Source organism: Vanellus vanellus (genome assembly GCF_965231255.1).
Source record: "Vanellus vanellus genome assembly, chromosome: 1".
Lineage (NCBI taxonomy): Eukaryota > Metazoa > Chordata > Aves > Charadriiformes > Charadriidae > Vanellus > Vanellus vanellus.
This window is the reverse complement of record NC_138905.1, coordinates 43,707,011-43,731,677: the sequence shown is the minus strand read 5'-3', so window position 1 is coordinate 43,731,677 and position 24,667 is coordinate 43,707,011. Positions and strand designations below refer to the sequence as shown.

The 24,667-nt window shown below is 39.0% G+C and overlaps 1 protein-coding gene across 2 annotated transcripts in view; it reads right to left on the bottom strand.

Moving 5' to 3' along the window:
- Nucleotides 1-24,667, bottom strand: part of NAV3 (neuron navigator 3) — a gene marked incomplete at its 5' end in the record, with an annotated part of 275,201 nt that overhangs the window by 132,162 nt on the left and 118,372 nt on the right. For both annotated transcript variants that reach the window (XM_082492447.1, XM_082492448.1), the window contains 3 exons: nt 3,291-4,326; nt 11,021-11,160; nt 13,844-13,912. In XM_082492447.1, the coding sequence (XP_082348573.1) occupies nt 3,291-4,326; nt 11,021-11,160; nt 13,844-13,912 (1,245 nt within the window). The remainder of the gene's footprint in view (nt 1-3,290; nt 4,327-11,020; nt 11,161-13,843; nt 13,913-24,667) is intronic.

Below are 24,667 nucleotides of genomic sequence, written 5' to 3'. Positions count from 1 at the left end.
TTGCCCCATGGAGTGAGGTGACATTTGTGTTACTCCTGGGGCTATTAGTTATGTTTCCCTTCTTATGGAAATAACACAAACTTATACAATTTGGCTCACAAAAAATAAAGCAATGATTGCATACAACAGGCTCTTCTCTGTGCAATAAAATGTTTGGAATTACAGGTTATAATACACTTTTGGGCAACACGTAGGAAAGCTGAGAAGTCCAAATACTGAGAAATCAAGCTGTTATTCTCTTGTTAAGATTTTAGAAGAAAGATTCAGACTTTTTTTTTTTTTTCATTAATACCTCTCTTTTTTTTTTTCCATTTTCGCTGTAACCTAGTAAGCACTAACTGTGTTACTCTTCTCCATCTGAAATTTATGCACCACTAGGAAGATAACTAAATTCTATGGCCAAGTCCAATACGAGTCTAAGGGACTCTGGCAGAGGGCACAATTTCCATCTTCCTCCAATTCTGTCTGTATAGAAGAATGTGTAATTTAAAGTAGTGGCTGGTACATTTTAAGCAATTATACAGTCTCTTACACCTTCCTTTTAGTTGTTTTTCATGCTGTGTCTCTCTTGTCAAGCTTTCTGGCAACTGAATTACATCTACTTCAGCCTTTCTTAAATCAGTTGGACCCTGCAGTCAACTTCAGAGGGGACACGTAAGAGGCTGTAAATAACACATTCACAACCGCATTTGAAAATAAATAATCACTTGCTGAGGAGGATGGGAGAATTTAAATTATACCCGTTTAGATTATCTCAAATGCAACTCTGACTGTTGCTGCTATTCTTTGAAGAGAAGTAATAATCCCATAGGAATTTCCATGCCATGGTGTTTAAAGAGGCATAAAAATACAATGTGGTATCATATAGGACAAAGCACCGAGAGCGCGAAGCTGAATAGTGCAATATATCATTTCAGAACCTCCTAGTGAAACAGTATTATTTATCTACTGTCCATTAAGGAAAATACACAACTCTCTGAGAACATGAGCGTTGGTAAGTCTTATAGTACTGCATTCTCTGTTAAAGCAAAATACACGCTGGCCTCAAAGAAACTCTTTGGAATACTTTCTTTTACTCACAAATCTACATAAACATCCTCCTGGGTAATAAATATTGAAAAATACATTATATCTGCCGGTATCAGCAACAAAACGGAAAAAGCACTGGCTTACTTATCCTTGTGCTAACAGCCTCAACTGATCTCAGCAGTGTATTGCAGTATATTTCAGCATTCTGCAGGATTCCGGATAAAATGCACTGTATTTTTACTAAATTATATTGGAACTTTTTGCAGGGACTGCATTGCAAACTCACAGAGCCTAGACAATCTTCCAGCTGTAAAAAACTGTTAGTCTAAATGGTAACTGTCGTTTATTAAGACATTGATCTATAAAGCTATTCTAGGAGCCAACAAGCACACCTGAAAATTCTGTGTATAAATTGTGGTGACTGCTCAGAAAACAGTTATGTTTAAGAGCAAGAAAATGTAAATACAGCACCCCAGCTTCATGTACACTTCTACTTGCCATATGTCGACAAAAAAAAAAAATATGCTGACTTTGGAAATTTGGATATATTGGTTATATTTATATTCTTCTATGAAATCATTGTGTACTGTTACAAAGCCCTTGAGAATTGTAAGGAATGTAGTTACTGCGTATTTCGGGGTCAGATTCTGCTCTCAGTTGCGGAGATACACATTGAAGTAACCTCATCAAAGTCGGTCTATTACTCTGGGTTTATGGCATTCCGAGATCAGACCTTGGCTCTGAGAATTTTTTTTTTCATGCGAGATTTAACTTCAAATACAGTCTCCTTTGCTGTTTGTTTGAAGCAAACAGACGATTATTAATACCAAATTTTACTGGGTGCATGCTTCTATCGCCCTTTAAAATTCCAACTTTTGCTTCATGATGAAGCTTAAAAGAACGATATCTCCATCATGCAATGAAATGGCATCAATATGTTGTAAAATTGCCATTAAATGGCACATTCATCTGAAGGGAAAGCATAGCTTCTTTTTCTCTCTCGTTATATATGCACCCTAACACATATGTAGGCCATCCTATGTACCGCGCTGCAAATCGTCTGCAGCACTGAAGTCATTCCAGATAGTTATAAAGAAACATGCATATTAAGCACATTCAGTGATAGATTTAATTGAAACTCAAGAGGCTACCCACTGCACATTAGAATAAATATAACCTATATTATGCCTTTGTCGCCTCCCATACGTTTTTCTGAACCGCTTTTGTTCAGAATTAATTTAAACAGTTTATCACTCATCCAGATTGGTTTTGAAGGTATGTTTAGTTGTGTGTAATGATATATATACTCCCTCAGAGCCTACTTCAGCACCTCTTTAATCTTTAGCCAAGATTATCTACAGTACTACTCACTAACAAAAACCGCCAGTATATTTTGCTTAATAATGTATTTGTCATTTTATCAGATGTTAAATTTACCCACAACTGTAGCTAAAGCTCTCCAAGAGCTGACATCTGAAATCATTACTCAAACCAGCCTGCCAGTCTTTCTACACTTTCTCTGTCTTCTGAACTGTACAACAATGAAATCTCTCAGCTTCTCTTCAGTTGCTCTGTCATACAGCAAACTAAATTCAGACAAAGGTTGATAAATGTAACTGTTCATTCCTCCATTCCAGAGCCTTGGCCACCAGAAGAGTTTGTATCACCTGTAAAAATTAACTGCCTCCATGGATTTAATCTATACCTACGTCATGTATAAACCTAAACAGGAAAATGATCTACAAACAGCAGCTTTTCTCTCTGCCCATAAATGCTGCGCGTGGTTTTTCCTGTAATATCCTACTAGTACTGTTACATACTCTGAAAACATCAGCAGTTTATTTTAGGATTTTTTAAGAGAACCGTGTATTTTAAGCAAATATTATTGAATATCAGCAAATAAATGTTGAGGTTCTTAAATTGCAAACAAGAATATTCGCACTAGAAACCTGACTCAGCCGTGACCTTTCAAAAGCAGCACCGGGCAGCACGTGATTTGTGTTTCAATCAAAACATCCTGAATTTTAAACAGCAAATATTTGCAGTGGATTGCTTTTGTACAAGGTAGAGGCTCAGAGTTCTTGGAAGAAAGGGTTCTTACAGTAACATTAATTAAAAAATAATATTAGGAAAACATCTGCATGACGCTGTGACAGAAGGTGGGAGACAAGAACCATAACAGTGTGATCCACCATTGCTCTATCTGTTTTAGCTCTCTTTCCTAAATGGTACACAAACCCAATTTCCCTTCGTGGCCTTACCTATAAATGAAAGGAGCTACTGTGGCAGTGTTGGGGTGACTGTATTGCTGTTGCTGAGGAAGCTGGACGACACCATTTCCCGTGCCTTGGCCACTGCTTGCAGCCATCGAGGCCGACAGAGCCGTGGAGGACCCCGGGGTGAGAGCTGTGCTTGGTTCTTTCCCTTCAGAAGAAGCAAGACCAGAGGAAGGCGAAGCTTTCTCGCTAAGTTGAGATTTTGGTGTTGATTGGGACTGGCTTCCTTTTGTAGTCCTCAGTTTTTCAACCTCCTTGCTTCCCGTGCATGCAGATGAAGCGCTCTGCTTTGCTGTCGGCACCTTCGATCCAGGTTTTGGGATCCCACTAGAAGACGGTATTAAACTTTCCTTCTTGGCTGCTGTTGTCTTGCTTCCTTTTGGGATTAAGCTTGCAATTTTTGAGCTCTTCTTTGTAGATGTTTCGGTGACCTGGTCCTTCTCTTCCTTGACTGTTTTCTCAGTGCAAACTTTGTTTTTGTCCCTGTTCTTTTCCTCTTTGTCCTTTGGCTGTAGCAAAGACTTTTTATTGCTGAGATTTTTGCTTCCAGCTTTCGGAGGGGTTAACTTCGGAGATACTTTAGGACTGCTACTTGTGGAGCCGCCGCTGTTCACCCCACCGCTTAAGACATCCATTTCACCACACTCTGAAAAGGTATCATCCTCTCTCCCACTGTCACTGGGTCCTGAGCTCAGCGACAAAGGAGGTCTCAGAGCAGTCCTAGCATTAACCAGCTTGAATTTTTCCAGCATAGATTTTTGTCCAGATGAAGGAGGCTTCACGCCTTCAGAAGGGGGTGGCTTGAGCCTGTCTGAAGATGGAGTAGGGGAGGTTGCGGGACTAGGCTGCTTCACGGACAGCATGGTAGAGGTCGCACTGTGTTTGACATTCATGGATTTGCTGCGCCAAGGCTTGCTGGCACTTGGAGAGGGTATGGCAGAGACCTGCTGCTGCCCGGTGCTGGTGGGATGCTGCACATTTCCATTCATGCCTGCAGATGGGTGAGGGCCTTTTGGTGAATCTGCTTAAAAAACAGAAAGAACCATAATGGTACGGTTATTCTCCCATCTCCTGCTCAAAGGTGATATCATACTCCTCTGGCATTTAAAACAGTTACATGTGATTTATGATAAGCACAATTTACATGTGCGTGGAACATGAAGGGTGCTAATCGAAAATGCCTTTTTTTTCCCACCCCCATCACGGTATTGTGTAATACGTCTATGAGCTCAGCCTTGGGACCACCTTCTCTGTAACCATTTCATTATGCAAATTAAACCTTCCCATTTAAAGATTTTATCTTTAATAAGTCATAAAGAAATCCTTCCAATCACTTGTTAGTAATAAACCACTGAGACATGGAAGAAAAAAGAATGCTATAATATTGGAAGAAAAACAAAAGCAGAAAAAGAGGGCGTTTATGTTTAGTGAAAGCAAAATATGTGCTAGAAAGCTGAGGTTTAGGTGGGAGGAGGAGGAGGACTGAATAATACTGAAATTAAAGCAATATGATCAATATTCATAAAAGTAAAAAATGTCAGGTCACTGTACTTTTTTTGGTTTTAAGGACAGTTAACAACCTTTAGAAGCTAACTTCAGGAAGTCCTCCCAGTGCACTGTCATAGGTGGGAAAAAATACATCAGCAATTTCACCAGTGTCAGTACTTGAAAGTTACAATGATATATCATCTACATGGGTACAGCAACGATAGTTATTTGGGGTCTAAAGCTCAGATAGGTACAGAAGGTTCGTTTACGGGGCTCTGGTACCTTCACTAAATTTACATTGCCCAGGAACTTCAGCAAATCTTCAGAATGAATGTGAACAAGACTGTTTCTGCAATAATCAAACTGTGCTAATGGACAACCATGATTTTCAAAAAAGTCACCTAGCCTTATTAAGCAAAGCAGACCAATGCACGAAAGGGTTAAGCTCTTCTGTATGAAGCTTAGATTTCCAAGACATATCCGAGTATGTAAACACTATTACTCTGGAGCACAAGAGACATGAAGTGGTAATGGCAATCAAGTATTTGGTACATAGCTCTTCAGCAGATAACGCATTTTCTCTTAGTGTATCTATCTTGTCTTGCTGTTCAGTCTCAGGACTGCCAGTAAATTAGGCGTAAGTCTGCCTATAGTATATCCAATTCACTACTACAAGAAAGCCTATGAAACATGCAACACAAATATAGTGCATGTAATGGCAAAAAGAGCGCTTGATGTGTTGCATACACACATGAAGTCAAAGTCATGCCTCGGGGCCCGCTGTCTGAATAACATAGTCGATGAGGACACTGAAGACATTTGTCCCTTCAGCACAGAGTTGGAAGTTATGTGTCATTTTCATTTTTGCAGTCTCAGCCCCAAGGCTCTAGTATGGATTAGACTACCCACCTGGAAGCCTGAAAGCCACTAACAGGCATAGGAAAGGAAGGATTTTGAGCATCCTGAAAGGGGAGCTGTTTTTTCTTTAACAACGAATGCAAACATAGCAAAATTTACTTCTCCAAAAAGCATTAAGAATTTCTAGTTTTAAAATAATAATAATTTAAAAAATCTGGGGGGAAAAAAAAAGCGACATGACAGAAATGTAACAGCTTTTACTTGCTTAACCCTATTTAACAACTGGATCCCAGCAGGCCAACCACCTCCTCCTTCAATAGACACTGTATAATTCCGTCTGCCCAGAGATTTTCGTGTGTTCCTCCGCTCGATATGCAAACCCCGCAGCGCTAAATGAGGTCAGTCCACCTTCACAGAAGGTTTCAAGCAGCTCTTCTGCGTCCAGTTACTAAGCAAGAAAACGTTAACTGGTAAGGGTTGCCACAGAGCATTTTTTGGGACAGGTGATGTTACGGCTTATTCCCCAGCTCCAGATAGCGCCATGCACATGGAGCAGCTTTGGTGGGCGGCTGCAGAGCTGATCCCTCCCTTGCGACCACAGCAGGAATTGCGGCTGGGCTCCCGCTATTTTCTGGTGAGCCTCAGACACTGGAAGAGAGCCTGGGGCCAACAACAGCTGTTGGAAATTACTGCAGCCCTCAGGCTTCCTTAATTTATACCAGGGATCAGCCCTGTGGCTGATAGCCCAGGACTGGGTGTGCACAAGGACCTTCTCGCACACGTCCTGCCTTGCACTAAGCTTGCCTTAATTACACAGGAGGATTGGGGTCTTTAGCTATCTCAGTAGTTTTGCAGAATAAGAATATGCAAAGCTAATGCAGAATACATGTAACAATCTGTGAACAGCAGGATGCCACTGCACTCTGTTGTATGAATTCTGTTACATTTGTATGACTTCAGGCTATTGGTTTTACTACAAAAAAAAAAAAAAAAAAAGACATTCTGATTAAAAAGAACATATGCCTTGCCATATTCCCTGCTATCTAATATTAAACTCATTGGGAGGACAAATCGTAAAGAGTATTTACTGTTTCATCAACAGCTTGTTCTGCTACATATATAGCAAAAAAGCACAGTTTCCTGGAACCACTGGTACTTACTTGATCCCTATGTCACAAACCATAAACAGCATCAAAAAATTACAGAGAGCTTTAACTTGACTTTAATCTTCAATTTAAAGTGTATCCTTAACATTTCTGCAAGGAATGCGGACTCCACGCTCTCAAGAAATATTGAGAGCCTGTCTGGATGTGGAATAAAAAGATTTATTCCCCACCCCAGCTCAAATGCGTTACTTGAAGCTACACAACATTCATTGCTTTCTGCACGTTCAATTGGCTTTAGATTTAGCTGGTTGTTATGTGAAATCTGTCCCCACCTTGTGGTGATTCTGCTACAAAGTGAACCCAAGCTATGACAACGATTTCGTATTCCTATACACTGAATTTTACGAGAAGACAGTCTTCTGTTTAGGGCCTAATCCCCTTATTGCTGAAATGCATAATCAGCCCGTGGTAGAAATAATTTTGCATTCTGCCGGAGAGCTCTGCGCTTCAGAGCTCAGCTCACCCTGCGCTGGGTGCGCAGAGCAGCAACACCCCCAGCTGTTCAGTGCAAAAAGAGACATTTCTACCAGACCCCAGCAAGACCATGACAACCGAAAGGACATTTTCAAGTCCGTTTTTCATAGGCTGTTGCACAAATAGAGGACACGTTTGGGGTTAAACTGGGGTCCAGTATATAATCAGCCTCCTCTGTCTTCTCGCCTGTGACCTTTGCTGTGTTCAGTGCTGTTGGAGAAAACAGGACTTCTGCGACAACAAGAGGTCCCCCGTTGCAGCAGTTAGGTACTGATAATCTACATGTTCTGTAGCAGGCAGGTGTCCAGATTAGAGGATCCAGTTTTAGCCAGTCACAATAAAAAAGGTTAGTAGAAATTGGAAGGACTGCTATAGGGATGCTTGGAGGAATGGGAGGTCCATCTGCTGAGGTTAAAACAGTTCAGCTCGTTCAACTGCCCTTTTTCAGCTGCCCATGAGAAAGTAGCTACCCCTTATCAGCACAGGAAGAGAACACCACCAGGGACATCTCGAAAAATACTGGCACCAGAAGAAACATCAACAAATTAACTATAGTTGTACATACTGGTCAGAGATGAACAACAATTTGCATCCATCAGATAACGGGGTTCCAGGACCGAGTTTCTCAGTCAGTATGGGCAAAATAACTAAATACTGTTGAAAGCGAGTTTGGACAATACACAAACACCACTTTATATTATAAAACTATACTGAAAAGCGGGCAATTAAACTCCATGACATAGAGACCCTTATCAGTGTTCAGACACAGTGTTTTTAAGCTCTAAGTGTAAATATTTCCTCTTTTTAATTTGACTTGAATCAGAACATTATTTCTCTGCTGGATTCAAAATGCCCTGGGTACCCACATTATTAGCAATGTGAATAATTACTTTATTCAAATAGTTTAATTTTCCTAGTTTTATTTTTGTCTTTATTTTATTGCCGGAAGAAGATAGATGTGACATGACTGGGAAAACAGATGTGTCCTTTGAAACCCATCCATAAGCCGCAAAGCCTAGCAAAAAACCCAGAAAGTCAGCTCACCAAAGTTCCACAGAAGTTCACGGCATGTTTATTGTTTTGTTTTATTCTGTGTTCCTGACTTAACCGCAGCTACAGTTACCTGTGGCATCGCAATGGGTAGCGTCTGTGGGTGAGAAGTGGGCTGGACTCAAGAAAAAGCAAACCTGCCTTCGCTCAGGGAAGCGAGGTTTCTGACTTTGTGAACTACTCCCTAAGCAACATTCAAAGGAGATAACATTAACGCCATACTAAATAACGAAACACTAAATAAAAGAGCCATGCCACATCTTATTTCGGCTCGCTTTCAGGTCTCCTTTAATTCTGTGTCTACACATCCATTCCCCACTGTGACTGAGTTGGAAACCACATTATGCAGGAATGGATTTCCAGTATTACATATAACTGGATTAAAAACAAATCCTTATGCTGTATATCTTTTCTGAAGTCTCCTTAGAGCACATACAGGAAGGTGTAGAGCAGAGAAAAATGTACCAAAAGTCGTCTGCCCTTGAAGAGGTCTGGGGGTCCCAACACCTAACAACTATTTACCTGGAGCGAGTCGTCTCTTTTTCCTTTTCAGTTCATGCAGCACTAATGGAGAATTACAAGCTATTTACTATACAATCTGTCTCAGAAATTAGAGTGTATGGACTGCTTATCTATTCAATGGAAGCCGTTAAAGTTATCTTGCTCCAAGCATCTGCATCAGAAGCAAAATTTGAAATATAAGGTTTATTGTGTGCCACGCTGTAAGGAAAAATCAGTTTTTCAACGTATAGTGACACTTTTTTTTTAAAGGGGTGTTTGTCATTATTACTATTAATATTGTGAGCGTTGAAGTTTGTTTCCAAACAAATTCTTCAAAAAAACTTAGTTCACAGAGCATCCTCAAATACTTAAAAAAAAATATCAAAAGACTACTTGGAAATTTCATTGCAATATTCAAAAATTAGCCGCTATAATAATTAAATTTATAAAATAGCATGGTTCAGTTGTTTTTCTCTTTAGGCAAAGAAGTAGCATAGCAAATTCAAATACAGGTTCTCATGTATACTTTTAGGGTATTAGGGTATTCTAAAAAATATCACTTCGCTATCCTTGCATCGCAGCAGTCATTTTCTCTAATGAACTTCTGCTTTACACTCTAAAACAAACTTGTATTCAGTTTATATTCTCAAGTAAAATCAATGTTCTTCCATCCATTTTGCTGTTTTGAAAGAAGGAACAAAAAAGCAGACAGAAACATCTCAAATGTAGTACTCTGTAGTTATGCAACATTACATTTTCTATATCCTGTGAAATGAATTGAATGATTATACACAAACAAAGCCCTTATCCTCTTGCAAGTGATGACTTCACTAAAAATTTCGTCAAGGTTCTCATTCTCTGCTGTAAAGAAGTTGGAAAGTAAAGAAATCCATCATGCAAAAAGCCACATAAACGTGCAATGCAATGCAAACCTTAGCAGTCAAAAGGCAGTTTCCAAGTAACGAGCTAAGAATATTAGTATCTACAAGCATGTCTCACCTTGAATCATTTCACTCTCACATATTTTAGTAGTAAACTTCTGTCAACGTTATGAAGCAATTCTAAAACCTAAACTGCTGTACATACCTTCACTCAAGCAGCCACATCTCCTGCTTCATAACTTCACTATCGTATTTGTGCACTATACAGTGTCTGCTCAGTTGTCACTCTGATTTCTTTCTAGTTTTAGCCTGGATGTCTTGCCATAAACAAGTCCTTGCTAAAATAAATCCCACTAAAGAACTATCTAAAACATTCAACCCTGATAGTAAAAATAAAGAAATAACTATTGAAAGGATGGTTTTATATCTTCAGATACAGCTAGGGGCAAAGTGTGTTCATCAGAATTTTGTAAAAAAAATCTGGATAGCTGCCTGTTGCTTGGATGAAGAACATTCACTGCATACTTGTTCCTCCCACAGACCCCAAGGATGCAAACGGGTACTATGTATATTGTATCATTTTCAACTGTATTCCAACCAAGAGATATGAATAAAATGCTGTTCATTACACAAAGGAAGAAAGAAGGGGGGGAAGGGGGCTGGATTAGTTACACAACCCAGAAAGATGAATTTTTACATTATTTTTTCTGAGATAAAGCCTGAAGAGGCACATTTTCCAGGAAAACAGTGTCATGGTGGGAGAAACGGAAGGACCCAGGAAACTCGGTTTGTTTCCATAATGAAAGTTCATATTTAAAGGAGGCAATAAAACATGAACACTGAATTCAAATCCCTGCAAAATTTCATTACATTTGACTTAATTTTCAATCCTCTATTTAGACTTATATACACCCTAGGTAAGGTTCTGCAGGAATATACGCATGTAATATTCTGATGCAAATATAATATTCTGATTCTTCTCCATTAGAGGCTAAGACACAAAGTCCCCTGAAAATGATGGCAGTCTTCCTTTGGGTATGAGTATACCTGAATATGGATCAAGATTATAGGCATGCAATACGGTTTCATTTTTACTTCAGAAAAATCACTCACTGATACTTCCATCGAAGAGGAATAAAATGTAACACCGTGAAAGTTTTCGGTTCTGAACTTTAATCCCAACTCAACCACAAGTCCTAATTCAGAGCCCTAGCTCCATACCTCTTCCTTACCAAGTGATTTTTTTTTTCCTCTTGTATGTTATGTAGAGTAAGCTTAGTCACTTTTAATCAGTTACCTTTTTCATTTCCATTTGCATATTGTGGAGGCTTGTTTTTGTCAATGCTGTTAAAGCTCTGGCTTCTCCGATTTAAATTAGAAGCTCCCTGGACTTTGGTACTGCTGCCTGCAGCTGGCACCCTTGAGGGTCCTGGAAGCCTGAAATGGTATAACCAGAAATTAGTTTATTTTATGTAATGCAACATATAGAGGAGGCAGTACGCTAATATCAGACCAGAATTTAAAACCAACAACTGAAAAGAAAAAGGGTTTCAGGTAAGCAACAACGAACAGGAGGATTCAAATTAGTTAGACTCCACAAATGAAAATAAAAGCTTATCCTTACGCACACAAAAGGGAAAAAGATGCTTTCTAGAGTCACAAGACATGTAAGAAGATACTTTGCATTTGCCGTTAACATTGCTAAACCAGATTCACCCTAACAAACCATTAAGGGGCAATATCAACTTTTATTTAAATCTGTCACTTTTGAAGAGGAAATGTTACAGAAATTGGTTAGAAAGCACAACAACACACAGTTGAGAAAAATTTTGTATCTCTTACTCTAGTAAATGTTTCACAGCTGTGTTTAGCATAAAAGCTGGCTTTTTAGTTATCTTCTTTGGTTATTTTTCAGAGAGCTATTGGCTAAAGCACTTCCACCCTCCTATTTTAAATGAAAAATATTGAAAATGCATATTTTAGCTAGATGCTACAGATGAATGTATACCTTTCAGACAGAAGTATATAATGCAGACTATGCAGTTCATTTGTTGGGATTTGCTGCCACCATCTGAACCTTACTGCGTGGCTATGCTAAGGAAAAAAAATGTAGACTCCTTTGTCCCTGGTCTGTGTAAGCCTGCATCTTTTTTCTGTCTGAATCTGTTCTCTGGTGTAAGATTCTTTCACACGTGCTTATGCAGCATCTTTGTGGGTACCCCCCCTCCTTTCTAGTTTTGTTCTCTGATAGACAAAGTGAAATGGTCAAATCAGCAAGAGGCTTTTGCTGTAGGAGAAGAATATCTCTCTTCTGTTTCTCACTTATTGGAACAATACGAAGATTTTAATAGTGGCAATACAAATTATACCAGAGTTATCGAATTCTGTTAGTTTCACTATATTTCACAGCATTAGAAGGGAGAAAAAAAATCACGTCACAAAGAATTACAAAACATTAGATTTCTTCCAAACTTGTTTTTGGTTCAATATACTGATACAAGAGAAATGTTCAAATCATTTTATTTTCATTAACGAACACATGTAAACAGCTCCATGTTCTCTTCCTTTACCAATTTAAGCCTCGGAGAGCTAATCCATTAGTTATTTTTATGGCTCATTCTGGCTGCCAGCCTGCCCTGCTAGTCGCTGTGCCGAGCCCAGAGCAGACTGTCTCTGCTCTGCAGCTGTACGCATGCTAACCTTTACCGTGACCCATGAATTCGAGTGATCTTCTGTTCCCTGAAGAATGCACTAAAACAAACTTAAAAATCCATTTGCTCCTTCTCATTACCCTAATTTGACAGGCAGTAAGAGCCCTGAGATCGTTTGTCAAAGGTAATGAAAAAAGCAATGAGAAGGCATGTGCAACACTGGAAACTCATCTGTTCTGTTAAAATATAAAATAGTTCTGCATATACTCTGCATACCAGAATTTGAGAACTTGCCATGGTAAGCACATTATACATGAGGTCATTTGCTCTACACACTTTCCAGTTTACCTCATTTGCTGTCTTTTTTAATTGAATTCAGGTTTTAAATTGCTCTTGCAGAATCATGTTAAGCAGCTAAGGAAATGCAAAGAGAATAACAAATAAGGGACAAGTCACATACCTCTGAACAGGCTTCGGAAACACTGCCACAGATTTAAAGTATTAGACAATAAGACTGTTAACCCCGACATGTCGAGTGTGGACAAGACAGGAGCGTCAGCGATAAGGAAAACTGAAGACCTATAAATGCAGGTGCAAAGCGACTGGACCGTGGTATAGCTCATTCCAAGCTATCACCAGCAACTCAAATTGTGTTAGTGCGCTATACTGCAAAATGCAATCTTTATTGTAGATTATGCAATTTAGAGTTCATTGTTCTCACCAATGAACTGTACAGCAAAGGTATAATTAATGAACACATTAATTATCCCCCACAAAAAAAAAAAAAAAAAAAAAAGAAGCTAGAAAAAAGATTAAGCTTTAGACCTCAGTTTCTTTCTTCTGCAATCTGGCTTGTAGATTTTAGTGCTCATGGAAGTGATAAACTGAAAGGACTGATGAAATCTGAAACAGGTCAGCTCCTACACACAGCTCTGTCAAATTCACTGCCAAAACAAAGCATCTCGTTCTTGGGGACTGTGTGCAGGCTACTCTTGACGGAGCAGAAGTCTTGGAAATAGTTCTTTTTTTCTGCTCTACTTTGCTTCTGCGTGAACTTGGCTCTGTGAACTCAGCTTCTCAGGTGGATTTGTTACACATGCGAAACATCTAGCGGGAATTGGGATGGACTCCCAAACTTCTTTTCACTCATGACTAAAGTAAGGATTTGAGCCAGAGAGTAGAGAGCACTAAAATCACCAACAAATCCTTCACATCCAATATCTTACATGCAGGATACAAAGATGCAGGATACATAACAACCAGGAATATTACTAATATACAGTACAAATCAGCTCCTTCCAGTCCATACAAGGCTTTCCCCATGGCAAAGCTCATTGCTGCGAAGCTTGCACGCATAACATAAATACACACTGTTTAATGTCTGCGGATGTCCAAAGGATAAAATATCAATGGGCATATACTTGCTTGAGTATCACTAACAAGCAATAAATTAGAGATATTTAACTGACCTAGAAGTCTTTTTTTGACTGGTTGCAATTCCACTGTGATTAGACTGAGTTGCATATCTGGCTGTGAGACTGTATGAGAAGAAACAGAGAAATTGAATTAAGGAATTTCTTTGAACATGTATAGAAAGAACACACTTACCAGCAAACTATGAGTTAATGAATGCAAATTGAACATGGATAGAAAACACAAATTAACTGGCAAAAATATGAAATAATGCAAACATGCAGATTTTTATGAGCAATGCAACGCACAGATTATGAAATAATGGATATTGTTATAACTCATCTCATTTGCTAGAAATTATCTTAGGAAGAGACAACGTGGGCAAATTTCCACAGTGACTGAATTACTGAAGTCTAGCTCAATTAGCACAGAGTGCACCTCAAAACTTTGTGCCTTTGGGGTATTTTTATGCACAAAAAGTACTAAGAAAAACATACAGCTACTAGTTTCTCCAGCAAACTGACTGGGTTCGCAGTCTGGCAGTTAGGAACGAATTTGTTATACCAGACCCAACGTGGACTCAGAAAAATTCCCGCTAAAGAAAGATGACCCTCCTGACACTAGAGCTATATGGAAGAAGCATCCCATCATAATTTTCATTACTGTTACAGCAGCGCAGGTCATGTATGTGATGCATCACCCAGGGAATGAATCAGAGGCTTCATTAGGAAAGCCCTGACATGTGCTTAGACTCACTGTTAAATTCCATAGGAAAATGCTCCTTCGTCAATTAAGGCATCTGAGTAGTGTTTCTACAACAGAAGATACGCTGTGCCACAGGGCTAAAAACCGTACCTTCCTTTTGACACCCAACAATGTGTCATTTTAAACAGCAAATTTATGCCTCTATTATTTTAGACATTTGCATAGGGGATATGTCAAATGTACAGCCAAGGTAAGGCCTCTCGCCAGGTCATTTCAGTTACTACAAACAGGTGCGTCCTCTGGGATCCACACCGCCTAAGGATATAGACAGGTGCCTAAGCCAGGTGCAATGGCAAAACCAAATTCCTTGCATTATTAAGGAAGTGACAGAGAGCTGAGTAAGCAGAAACCCTGACAGTCACAGATTGCTTTTGCCTCTCACAGTTCTGCACCTTCCAGCAGTTCTTCTGAGTAGCAGCAGAAAGCGCAGTGCTCCAGTCCCAGCTTTATAGACTGGCAGCACTTACAAGAAACACCCGGAGGTACTGAGTCTACCAGAAAAGGGTCAAGCGGTTTCTGCAAGTCCACTGAAGCAGATGGGCTGGGTATAGAGCAGGTGGGAGAAGCCCTCGAGGGAGAAAGGTCTTCCCACACTGGTACAGAAGTCCTGAAGAGGGCGAGGGGAAGGCACAAACCAAGGGACGTGAGACTTGAATGGGATGTGTGATTGTTGTTACTTTACCAAATTAAACCCCGGTAAAGGGTTCAGTATTGCCTCTGTGCCCGCCGGTTACATACGGCATGTGGGCACAGGATGAATACAAAGATAAGGAGAGTACTTCAGTCTTAAGAGGGCAAAAAGGAATCATTCTGCGTATAAAAGCAGCATCCAATTCTCTGACATCTATCTTCACAGTAATGCTGACAAAGTGTATTTTTATGCGACCATAACTTCTGTGGGAATGACAATAAATTATAATAGTATCATAATAATGACAGTTTATATATTTTTATCTAATTAATCATTAGTATATTGAATTACATTTCACTTACAGCTATCTTTCTCAATAGTCTCTGGATTTATGATGCAAATATGACATAGGTTGTTTTGCAGACATTGCTAAATTTGTGCCTGGCATAATAGCCCATCTTTTGATGAGATCTTCCACTAGTGTTTTTTTCAACATATTTAAAATGAAGGAATCTAGAAATGGTTAGCTGGTTATCTGCCTTGGCCAAACTAAGACGTTTGTGAGGAAAATGGTATGTCAAATAAAACCTTAGTGCATTTATGTTGTAAAAGGTAAAATGAGACACAGTACAATCAACACGGACAGTGAACTGGAAAAACAGAGTGAATAGGATGCATTGCTGTAGTGTATCGTAGCTTTTCTACCTCAAACCCCACAATTCCAAAGTAACTGGAAAGATCAAATAACTTAACCTCGGTGCTGTTACCAAGTTGTTGATAAGCTCCCCCACAGACAGATAGCACTTTTTTTTTTTTTTTTTTTTCTCTTTTTCTTTGCAATAGCAATAAGTGCATGAAACACCTGTCTGGAAATGCTTGCTAGAATGCTTTCCTTCTATGCCTGTTACTTGGGACTCCATCCACTAGCAAATTCATGAAACGCCAGCCTGCAGACTGATTTCAAACTTTCCAGACAGGCTTGAAAGGCATCGATGGATATCTCAACGTCAGTAAAGCATCATTTCCACTGTGACTGGGTTAATTTCTTTTCCAAAGTAATGTGATGAATGAAAGGGAAAAAGAGAACTTTAACAGCTCATAAAACAGGTGCATCAAGTTCCTAATGACTGGGGGCTTTCCTTCTCAATTAGCACTGGATGTGCTGGACCCATTAAAGCTTTGCACGGATGCCCGCTTCCCCACCACTGGCCCCACTATTACAGATGTGAACTGCAACGCAGTTGCAGACTAGACGTTAGCCACTCTTCCAAATGTATAAACAAATATTTACCTGCTGCCCTCTATCCTACCAGATAATTGTCTGTGGGTAACACCTGGCAGTCAGGAAAATAAACCTGCTTTGCTTAAAACAGTTACTTTTTATGCTTGCAGATGCACACAAAGGTATAATAAATATGTGCCTGCAATAAAGCACCAAATGCATATTAACGAGCCAGACAGTACAAGTTTAACACTACGGCATTTAGGACAAGGAAGGACTTATTTGTCAGAGGGCTGGAAAAGGGGATTTTCAAAGTCTCTGGTTCTCAGCTGTCTGCTCCCAAGATCCTTTCCACTGCCGTAATACCCCTACCAGCAGTCTTCCCTGGCGTGGTCACAGCTTCAGCTCCTCAGAGGAGCCAGAGCAGTCGCCTGGAAAGCCCAACCATAGTGCATTGGCAGGAAGGGGACATTCAGACTACAGGGGAGACCAACCCTGACCGCAGAGCCTGTAGGAAACCCCGCTGCTCCCGGGGCTACAGCCCGGCGTTCCAGACCTGGGGACAATCGCAGCTCCGGACCTGGCCAGGACCAGGCATCACGCTTAGCTCTCCTCTTCCACCTAATGCGTGGGGGAAGAGAAGGCAGATGCTCCTGGTTAAGCAAATCCTGTTCAAAACAGGTAAGATGGCATACACACATCTGATCCCAAATCCTTAGAAATCACCTAGACTCTGCAAACTTGCTTCCAGGTAGAAATCAAGTCTGGATATTCCCTCTCACAAACCAGGGAAACACTAGTCAATGCATCAGATATGAAATGGTGACAGTAGGTAACTTCTGTTGCTGGTCCCTTCGTTAAATGCTGTGAGAAAATGGAATAAACATCCTGAGACTGCCCAGAAAGGCGGTTTAGCACAGAGGGAGCTGGGGTGGTATTGAGAAGGAAGGTCCTGAGATGTTAGAGATCGTCCTGATCCTGAGGTGCTGATGGGGAACACCACAGCTGTGCTACAGCCATGCTGGTTGCAGGAACCAGGACTCTGCGCTGCACCACGTGGCCGTACAGCACAGTCAGTCGCGCTGGGAGCTATGCACCATGTTCCAGCAGGACGGGGAACTGATGGAGGGCGTGCAGATGCAGGCGGGATAAAAGGGTTACGAAATGGTCCTAAAAGGTGTAGGGGAACCTAGGAAGTCATTATAACCTACATTACTAAAGGCAACTGAATGCCCTCCCACTGAAAGTGAAATTAAATGTTCAACTGAAACGGGCAAATAAGAACAAAGAAGACAAAGAGGGCAGGCAAAGTGATGGCTCGACACTGGATTAAACTGCCAGAAATTCTGTCCTGCTGATATTATACAAATATCAAGACAGAAACAGACCCTTGGAAGTGTGTATACTATGCAAAGCTGAAGGATGGAGCTCCTATAAACCTAGATACAGAGCATGAATCAAGCTGAAAATATTTTAACCTCCTTCTTCAAAAAGTAACCTGAGCGGTTTCACCCTGAATATTGTTTACTTTTTATTAACAGTCTTTCGAAAGATCAAAAGGACCATGTACATCACACTGTCATTTTCCTATAATGTTCAGAGTCACACGGTGGTTCTAAAATGCCATCTATGTGATCTGTTAAAATTAGACAAAAGGCGAAAACCCAAGCAAACAAACAAAAAAAACCCCAACTAGATTAAAAGGAAGGAATCTTAAATGGAAAATTTTCCCCAGTAGATCTTGATTGTGCTGTACACAACTTCCATTTATTTATTTTTTTTATTTAGTCGTTAGCTTAACAAGCTGCTTGGCTGCATACTTCTCATCAGCCTGCCTGGCAAAAAGCACGAGAGATAATATTCTACGATTCACCTGACTCCAAATCCTAAGCCTGCCTGAAGAGATGTCACAGGAAACAAAATTTTCCAGGCTCCTCACCATACCAAACAGTCTGGGCAGCTAAAATATCCCTGATTCCTCAAATGGACAGTCAAGGAAGACTGAGGAGAAAACCAAAAAACCTGAATTTTCCAATGAGCAGTATTTTTCAAACATTTCTTTTGGCTTTCTAGCCCAGTCCCGATGCATTAATATATACTTATATCTACGTATATGTATCTAGCTATTTACATATATATATTTAAAGTTATTTATTTATATATAAATGTTACATATTTATGCACATTTTAGATATATCTATATTTTATATTTTATAGCTGTGTATTTTATATGTATACCTCTAACACAGAAACACATATTTATATTTTCATTCACAAGAGGAAATGTCTATGGCTCATGCAGTTCTAGCTCATACCATGTCATCTGTTCTATATTAGGTGGACATTTCTCCTTTCCGCTCTTTGAACTTCTGGCATCTTATACAAGAAGTCTGTCTCCAACTGATCCAGGCTCAAAGGTAGAAGTAAAATTGTGTTTTCAATGTTTTCCTGTTGTTCACAGTTCATAAGCCAAAACTCAGTTTTGCATCAACAATTATGTTCTTGCAGAGCACAGTGACTTGGAATAAGAACAAATTGTCCACCACAGTGACCATACCTTTCCCAGCCCGGTCCCAATATTTGTACTATAGATATTTTGTGGAATTTAATGAAAGAATATATGAAATCACAACCTTAAAGAAAGAAAAAGGATATCAACTAAGTCATAAATGTGCTACTTTGCTACTGTGCTTAACCTGACCTGTAACTCACCTAAAGTAATGCAAACAATATTTTAAAAAACATTAATTTTTCTGAACAAATCAGCCAAGTGGATAATAGCCTGCTGCCACAACTAGGACTATGCCCTTAGGGACCAATCTTACCCTTTTATGACCTTACCTCTGTACCATTTATGATCTTGCACTAGAACAAAATTAAATTATATCTGATGATCTGCATAGCTATGTATGCTGCTATTCTGCTTCACCATTTGATAGAACGCAACTGTAACAAAGTTTTCTCCTAGAGGGAATGAAAAAGGGGGTGCCAGAAAGCCTGAGACTGTCACTTTTTCAAATCTACACTCATTGTCTTTGAACCCTTTCATAGTTCTCCAGAAAATCCACATTCATCAACATAACAAAATATCCTAAAGTATAGTTGGGATTGCTACAAACCTGCATCAGTCAACCAATTAACACATAGTTAATGCTGTTCTTATTGAAGGTACTGAAGTACATTTGTGAGCATTTTGTTGGGTCTCGCCGTTGACTCTAAAATAGTAAAGAACTCACAATACAAAGAAATTACAAAACTTTCTACCAACATTTTAGGTATGTTCCCATAAGCATTTTCAAAAAAAAAAGATCAAAACACAAAACCACATATAAGTGATTTTCCTAAGCTGCTAATTTATCTCTTGTAAGTGTGATGAAATTTAAGTATAACAAAACCTCATTTTTTTCCTTCTATTTTAGTCCATTTTCCATGGGCATGAATTGTTATAAACAGCACTGCCTGTGCTTCTTTGGAAGGGTATGTATTTGTGTTTGGGTTTTTTTTTGTCAATGAAGAGAAGTCACCTCCATAGCAGCTGCAAAGTATAGTTATTTCATTAACTGATACCAGCAAAACAACAATATGTATAATATCACACTTGTTGCACAGTCTGTGAAAATATTAAGAGGTTAAAGTTTAAAAAAAGGACTGACTAACAAAGAAAGCAGCAGTACAAACATAAGACTATGATTTAAATGAATGCAAGAATGCAAGGAAAAGACTGGGTCATACATTGCTATCAAGGGATCTATCGAGGAATAAATAGGAATAAGGAAAGAACATTTTGCTTCAGAATAGGTAAGAAAATTAACCATAGGACAAAAGAAAGAATGAAGACCGCAATAGTTCATTATGGCTGCCATTGAACTTCACATTCATTTAAGTTATATTTGCCGTATACACAAAATTATAGGCAACCTCAAACATTTGCAAGAATTAAATAGATGGAAGACCTGTGAAAGGAAAAAGTGCTTGGACACAATTTCAGCAGAACTGATTTTCAGAGAATGAGAAGAATTAACGAATCTGTATGGAGAATGCGAACGGAGAGAGCAACATAGAATGCCTGAAGAGAAAATAACGACATTGTAATGGTTCTGTTCCTTCAAGAGGAAATATATAAGAAGTTGGATTAAAATGCTGCAAGGATGAATGGAACACTTCCTACTAAATTCCACATGACCTGGATTAGCAACAGTGAAAATTTTGGCCAAAGTGCATCAAAACTGAAGTATAAAAAGTAATGAGTGGCAAAGAATCAATCTTGTATTTTCTATCTAGTAGGTGCTATATTATAGCTATAGAAAAGACCATTTCTTTTAGAAACAAAAAGTCCACTTGGACCCCCCCCCCTTTTTTTTTCCTTATTTTAAGCTTAATAAATATTATTAGCTATTGTCTTATCTTAGAGAGCACGGGTTAGAGGGAAAATGTATATGAAAAATACATTCTCGATATTGCATTGTTCTGCCTTTTGGGTGTGAAGGTTTTTTAGAAAGGTTAGTCATTTGCCGTATTCAAACAGTGATGGTATAACTTTTGTGTATGGTAATTTCTAAGTCTCTCAAATGAAACAGGAGTATGTATTATGAAACTTCAAATAGTGCTGATGCATTTTTGCATGCTGTTTCAAAATATAGCCATTAAGGTGAATTTTAGGGAAAAATTGAAAATAATCACTAATGAAACTGTGGCAGTAATATTAATATGTAGGGGGCTATGAAAGCTTATTTTTTACAACGTTCTGTCAATATATCATAGCTGTAGCCTAGAAAACTCCTGAAACTGCAGCGATTCCCAGCATGTAATGACAGTTATATCAAATGTGTAAATTAATTTCATAGATACGTGAGGTAAACAAGTGGCATGTGCATCACTTTTCCTGATGACCTATACAGTGCTTATCACAGGAACAGACCTCTTCTCTAATTTATGCAGCTCATCATTATTAAATGTCATCTATTTGCTTAGGTACACAGTTAACTTGGACTTCAGGACAATGAAGGTGAAAGAACTTCCTTCCTGTAGTTCCTTTCGTTGGGAACTGTGAGGACAGTAATGATTGCGTCTTTGAGCAGCACAACAAAATGGGGCCAAAGCTGATTTTCAAGATAGAAAGATAGCTCAGTTAAAGTAAAATTAAATCCCTAAGGTCCATTTGAAGGTCAGCTGCTGCAGATCCTAGTGCAATCACATTAAGCAATTCATTCTGCATTATCTCCCAGATGCATACAAATACATCAGATTAGGCTAATAGCAGTTTGTTCACTTAGACCCTTACTAGAGAACAGAAAGAAGAAATAAACCTTTTCCTAATTTTTCTTCTATGCAGTCATTAAATAATGATTCTGTAGTGGGAAAAGCAGGAACTACGTACCTGTTTCCCTTCATTGAAGCCACGTGACTAACAGTGGCAACAGCTAAGGATGGTGAAGAGACTTGGTTCATCGCTTTCCTTTCCATTAACCAAGGCAGACGCACAACTGTGGACACATTCCGGTTTTTAGCCTATGTCAGTTCAATGCACTTGGTGCAGACTGTTAAGGTCATACCTTTAAGCCCTGAGAACACTGAAACAAAGGCCTTTTTCTAAATCGAGAGTGGTGTAACCAAGATTCGCATATGGATTGCCAGTGTTCTGGCATGGATCTATTTAAATTCATAATCATAACCACTACATTTGCATTACTGTATTTCGCACAGAACAAGCTGTGTGTCCAATATGCTTCACTTTTTTCCCTAGTACTTCTGAGCAGGAGGCAACACGAAACCCAGTTCATTGCAGTTGTTATATATGCAACTGCCTGTAGAAATCAGCTACCTAACATTGTTTATGCGCCTAGAAAAACCAGGGTGCTCTTTTAATATAACAAATTTAACAAAATCCATCTGGACCTCAAGCTGTGCTCATCATTCCTGTACGTGATAAAATAGTTTGTCCGTCTCGGGGAATTTTGCTGACAGCTTACTGAAACCAGTTGCTGCCTAATCCATAAATGAGACAGAACTTCTTTCATCCACATGTGTTTTCTCTTAGTATCTGGGTGGTTGAAAGATCATCACTGCAGAAAGTTTAGATGTATTGCTGTGATAATGGAATCCGCTAGCAAAGCAAAGCATAAAAATATAATGTAACCATTGTTGTCATCTATCTGTACTGACAGATATAAATAAGGCCACCAGCACTGTATTTTTTTAACTAAATCTCAAAGCGGCAACAAAGCCATAACTAAAGAGTGAAGTGCCTACCTCCGATTTTGAAGTATTCAATTCCCACAGTTAGTCATACAAGAATATAGGAAATGTTAGGATAAAAAGAAATCAGAAATCACGTCTAAACCCATTCTCTCCCTTAGGTTGCCATTTATTATTTACTGCGGATTTTTCCACTGATCATTGAAATAATTTTAAGAGTTTTTATACTTGGTGGTACAAAATTATAATCCTCCATAAATAAAGCATATTTTTTTTGCAATGAAATTTCACTTACCATAAATCAACTTCCTTTGTTCTTTTTACATTTAATTTGAAAAGTTGCTGTTGGCCCTAAGATTAGATAGGCCAATGATACTCGTTCACACGCAGAATCTTGCTTCTTTTCTGCATGCACAATTTTCACCATTCTGAGCTTGGTTATGGACAGATTACATTGGATTAGAAATTTTAAGTATTGCCACACTGACCAACTTTAGGTAACTTTGTTAGGAGCCTGCTATAGAAAATTCATTATCATCCTATGCAAACTGTATGCTAAGGGGAGAGAAATCAGTTTAATTACATTCCTGATCTATGTCATCTCCCATAGGAGTCACTGATTACCTAGTTGTCCAAGGAGAAGTAGCCTCCTGGACTGGTCTCCCGAATTCCTCATTTCTGCACAAACGTAATCCTGTCAGTCTCATAATATTCTGATTATAACCTTCTCCTGGGGCTTCTGTTTGTTTACCATATCAAAACAACCTGGCTATGAAAGCTCTGGAGTCCTAATAACATTTTTTTCTGCCTGTTTCAGCTTTTGTTAACAAAGGGCCTAAACACTCTCTCACTGACGTTGATACTAAAGTAATTTGGCTTCAGTGACACGTGGAACGGGCTCAGACCCAGTAATGATCACAGGGGGACTCAGACACCATAACCTGGAAATCAGAATGACAGCACCATCATTATCATCACCATCATCATCAGAACCACTCTCTTAAATTCAGCGAGTGAGACACTAGCCCCGCACATACAGAGACAAAACTTCCTTCGTCTTCATCAGGGCCCGGGTGCTACCACTTCTGTATCCTGACCATCTTCCGCGTGACTTCTCAGAGGTATTTCCCTCTCCCATTTATAACCTGCATTTCTCTCTGAAACAGTGGAGAGCATCATCTTTTCATATTGTTTAATAAAGCATATACAAGAGTTTTTTACCTCTCAGGAAATCAAGCTGAAATTGAGCAACAAGCTTACTACACTTTAGCTGGAAGACAGCTTTTCTGATGCAATAATCGAACCTAAAGTAATCGCAACTATTAAGACACAGACTTAAAGACAAGACTTAAATTACAGCACGACATGTGATTGCTTACTGAATATTTTAAAAAAATACAAAGTCTATAAAAAGCTTCCACCTTTTTTGGTGTATATGTTTTAGTTTTCCTGATGTGTCTGCACACATACAAATACATACATACCAAACACACTTAAATGTATACAGTGCCTCAAAACGACGGTTTTATTTCTCAGACATCTAACACAGTAGAAATATGCGAGTCTTCAAGTAAAATAAAATACCCCTTGGTATAAGAAGATAATTTTCACAATATCCTTGAATATTTACTCAAATTAGGTTTACAAGAATTTTGCCATTACTGAACAAAATTGAATGTGCCATTTGGGTGTTCGCTACTATATTAATTTCCTGGCTTCTGCCTTAACAAGGTGATTTTTCTTGTTCCTCTCAAAACCTGAAAGAACTATTTCTAGGTAATAGAGGACCACAGACCAATTTAATAGACAATAATCTCTGTTATATGCATTTGCCAAATAATTTTCCCAAAATATATGCCGTGAGCAATTGCCTGCCTTAAGGTTTCTACATGCCAACCCTTTTCACAGTATAAAATGTTAGAAAACAGAAAGTATCAAGAATTTTAAAAAGCATATTCAGAACTGCAGCAGTCTAATAGAGGCATAGCTGCATGATAAATGTGTCATAATAAATTTCCTTAAAGATTAACATCCACTATGAAAGGATAAAATCGCTCATTTTATCGC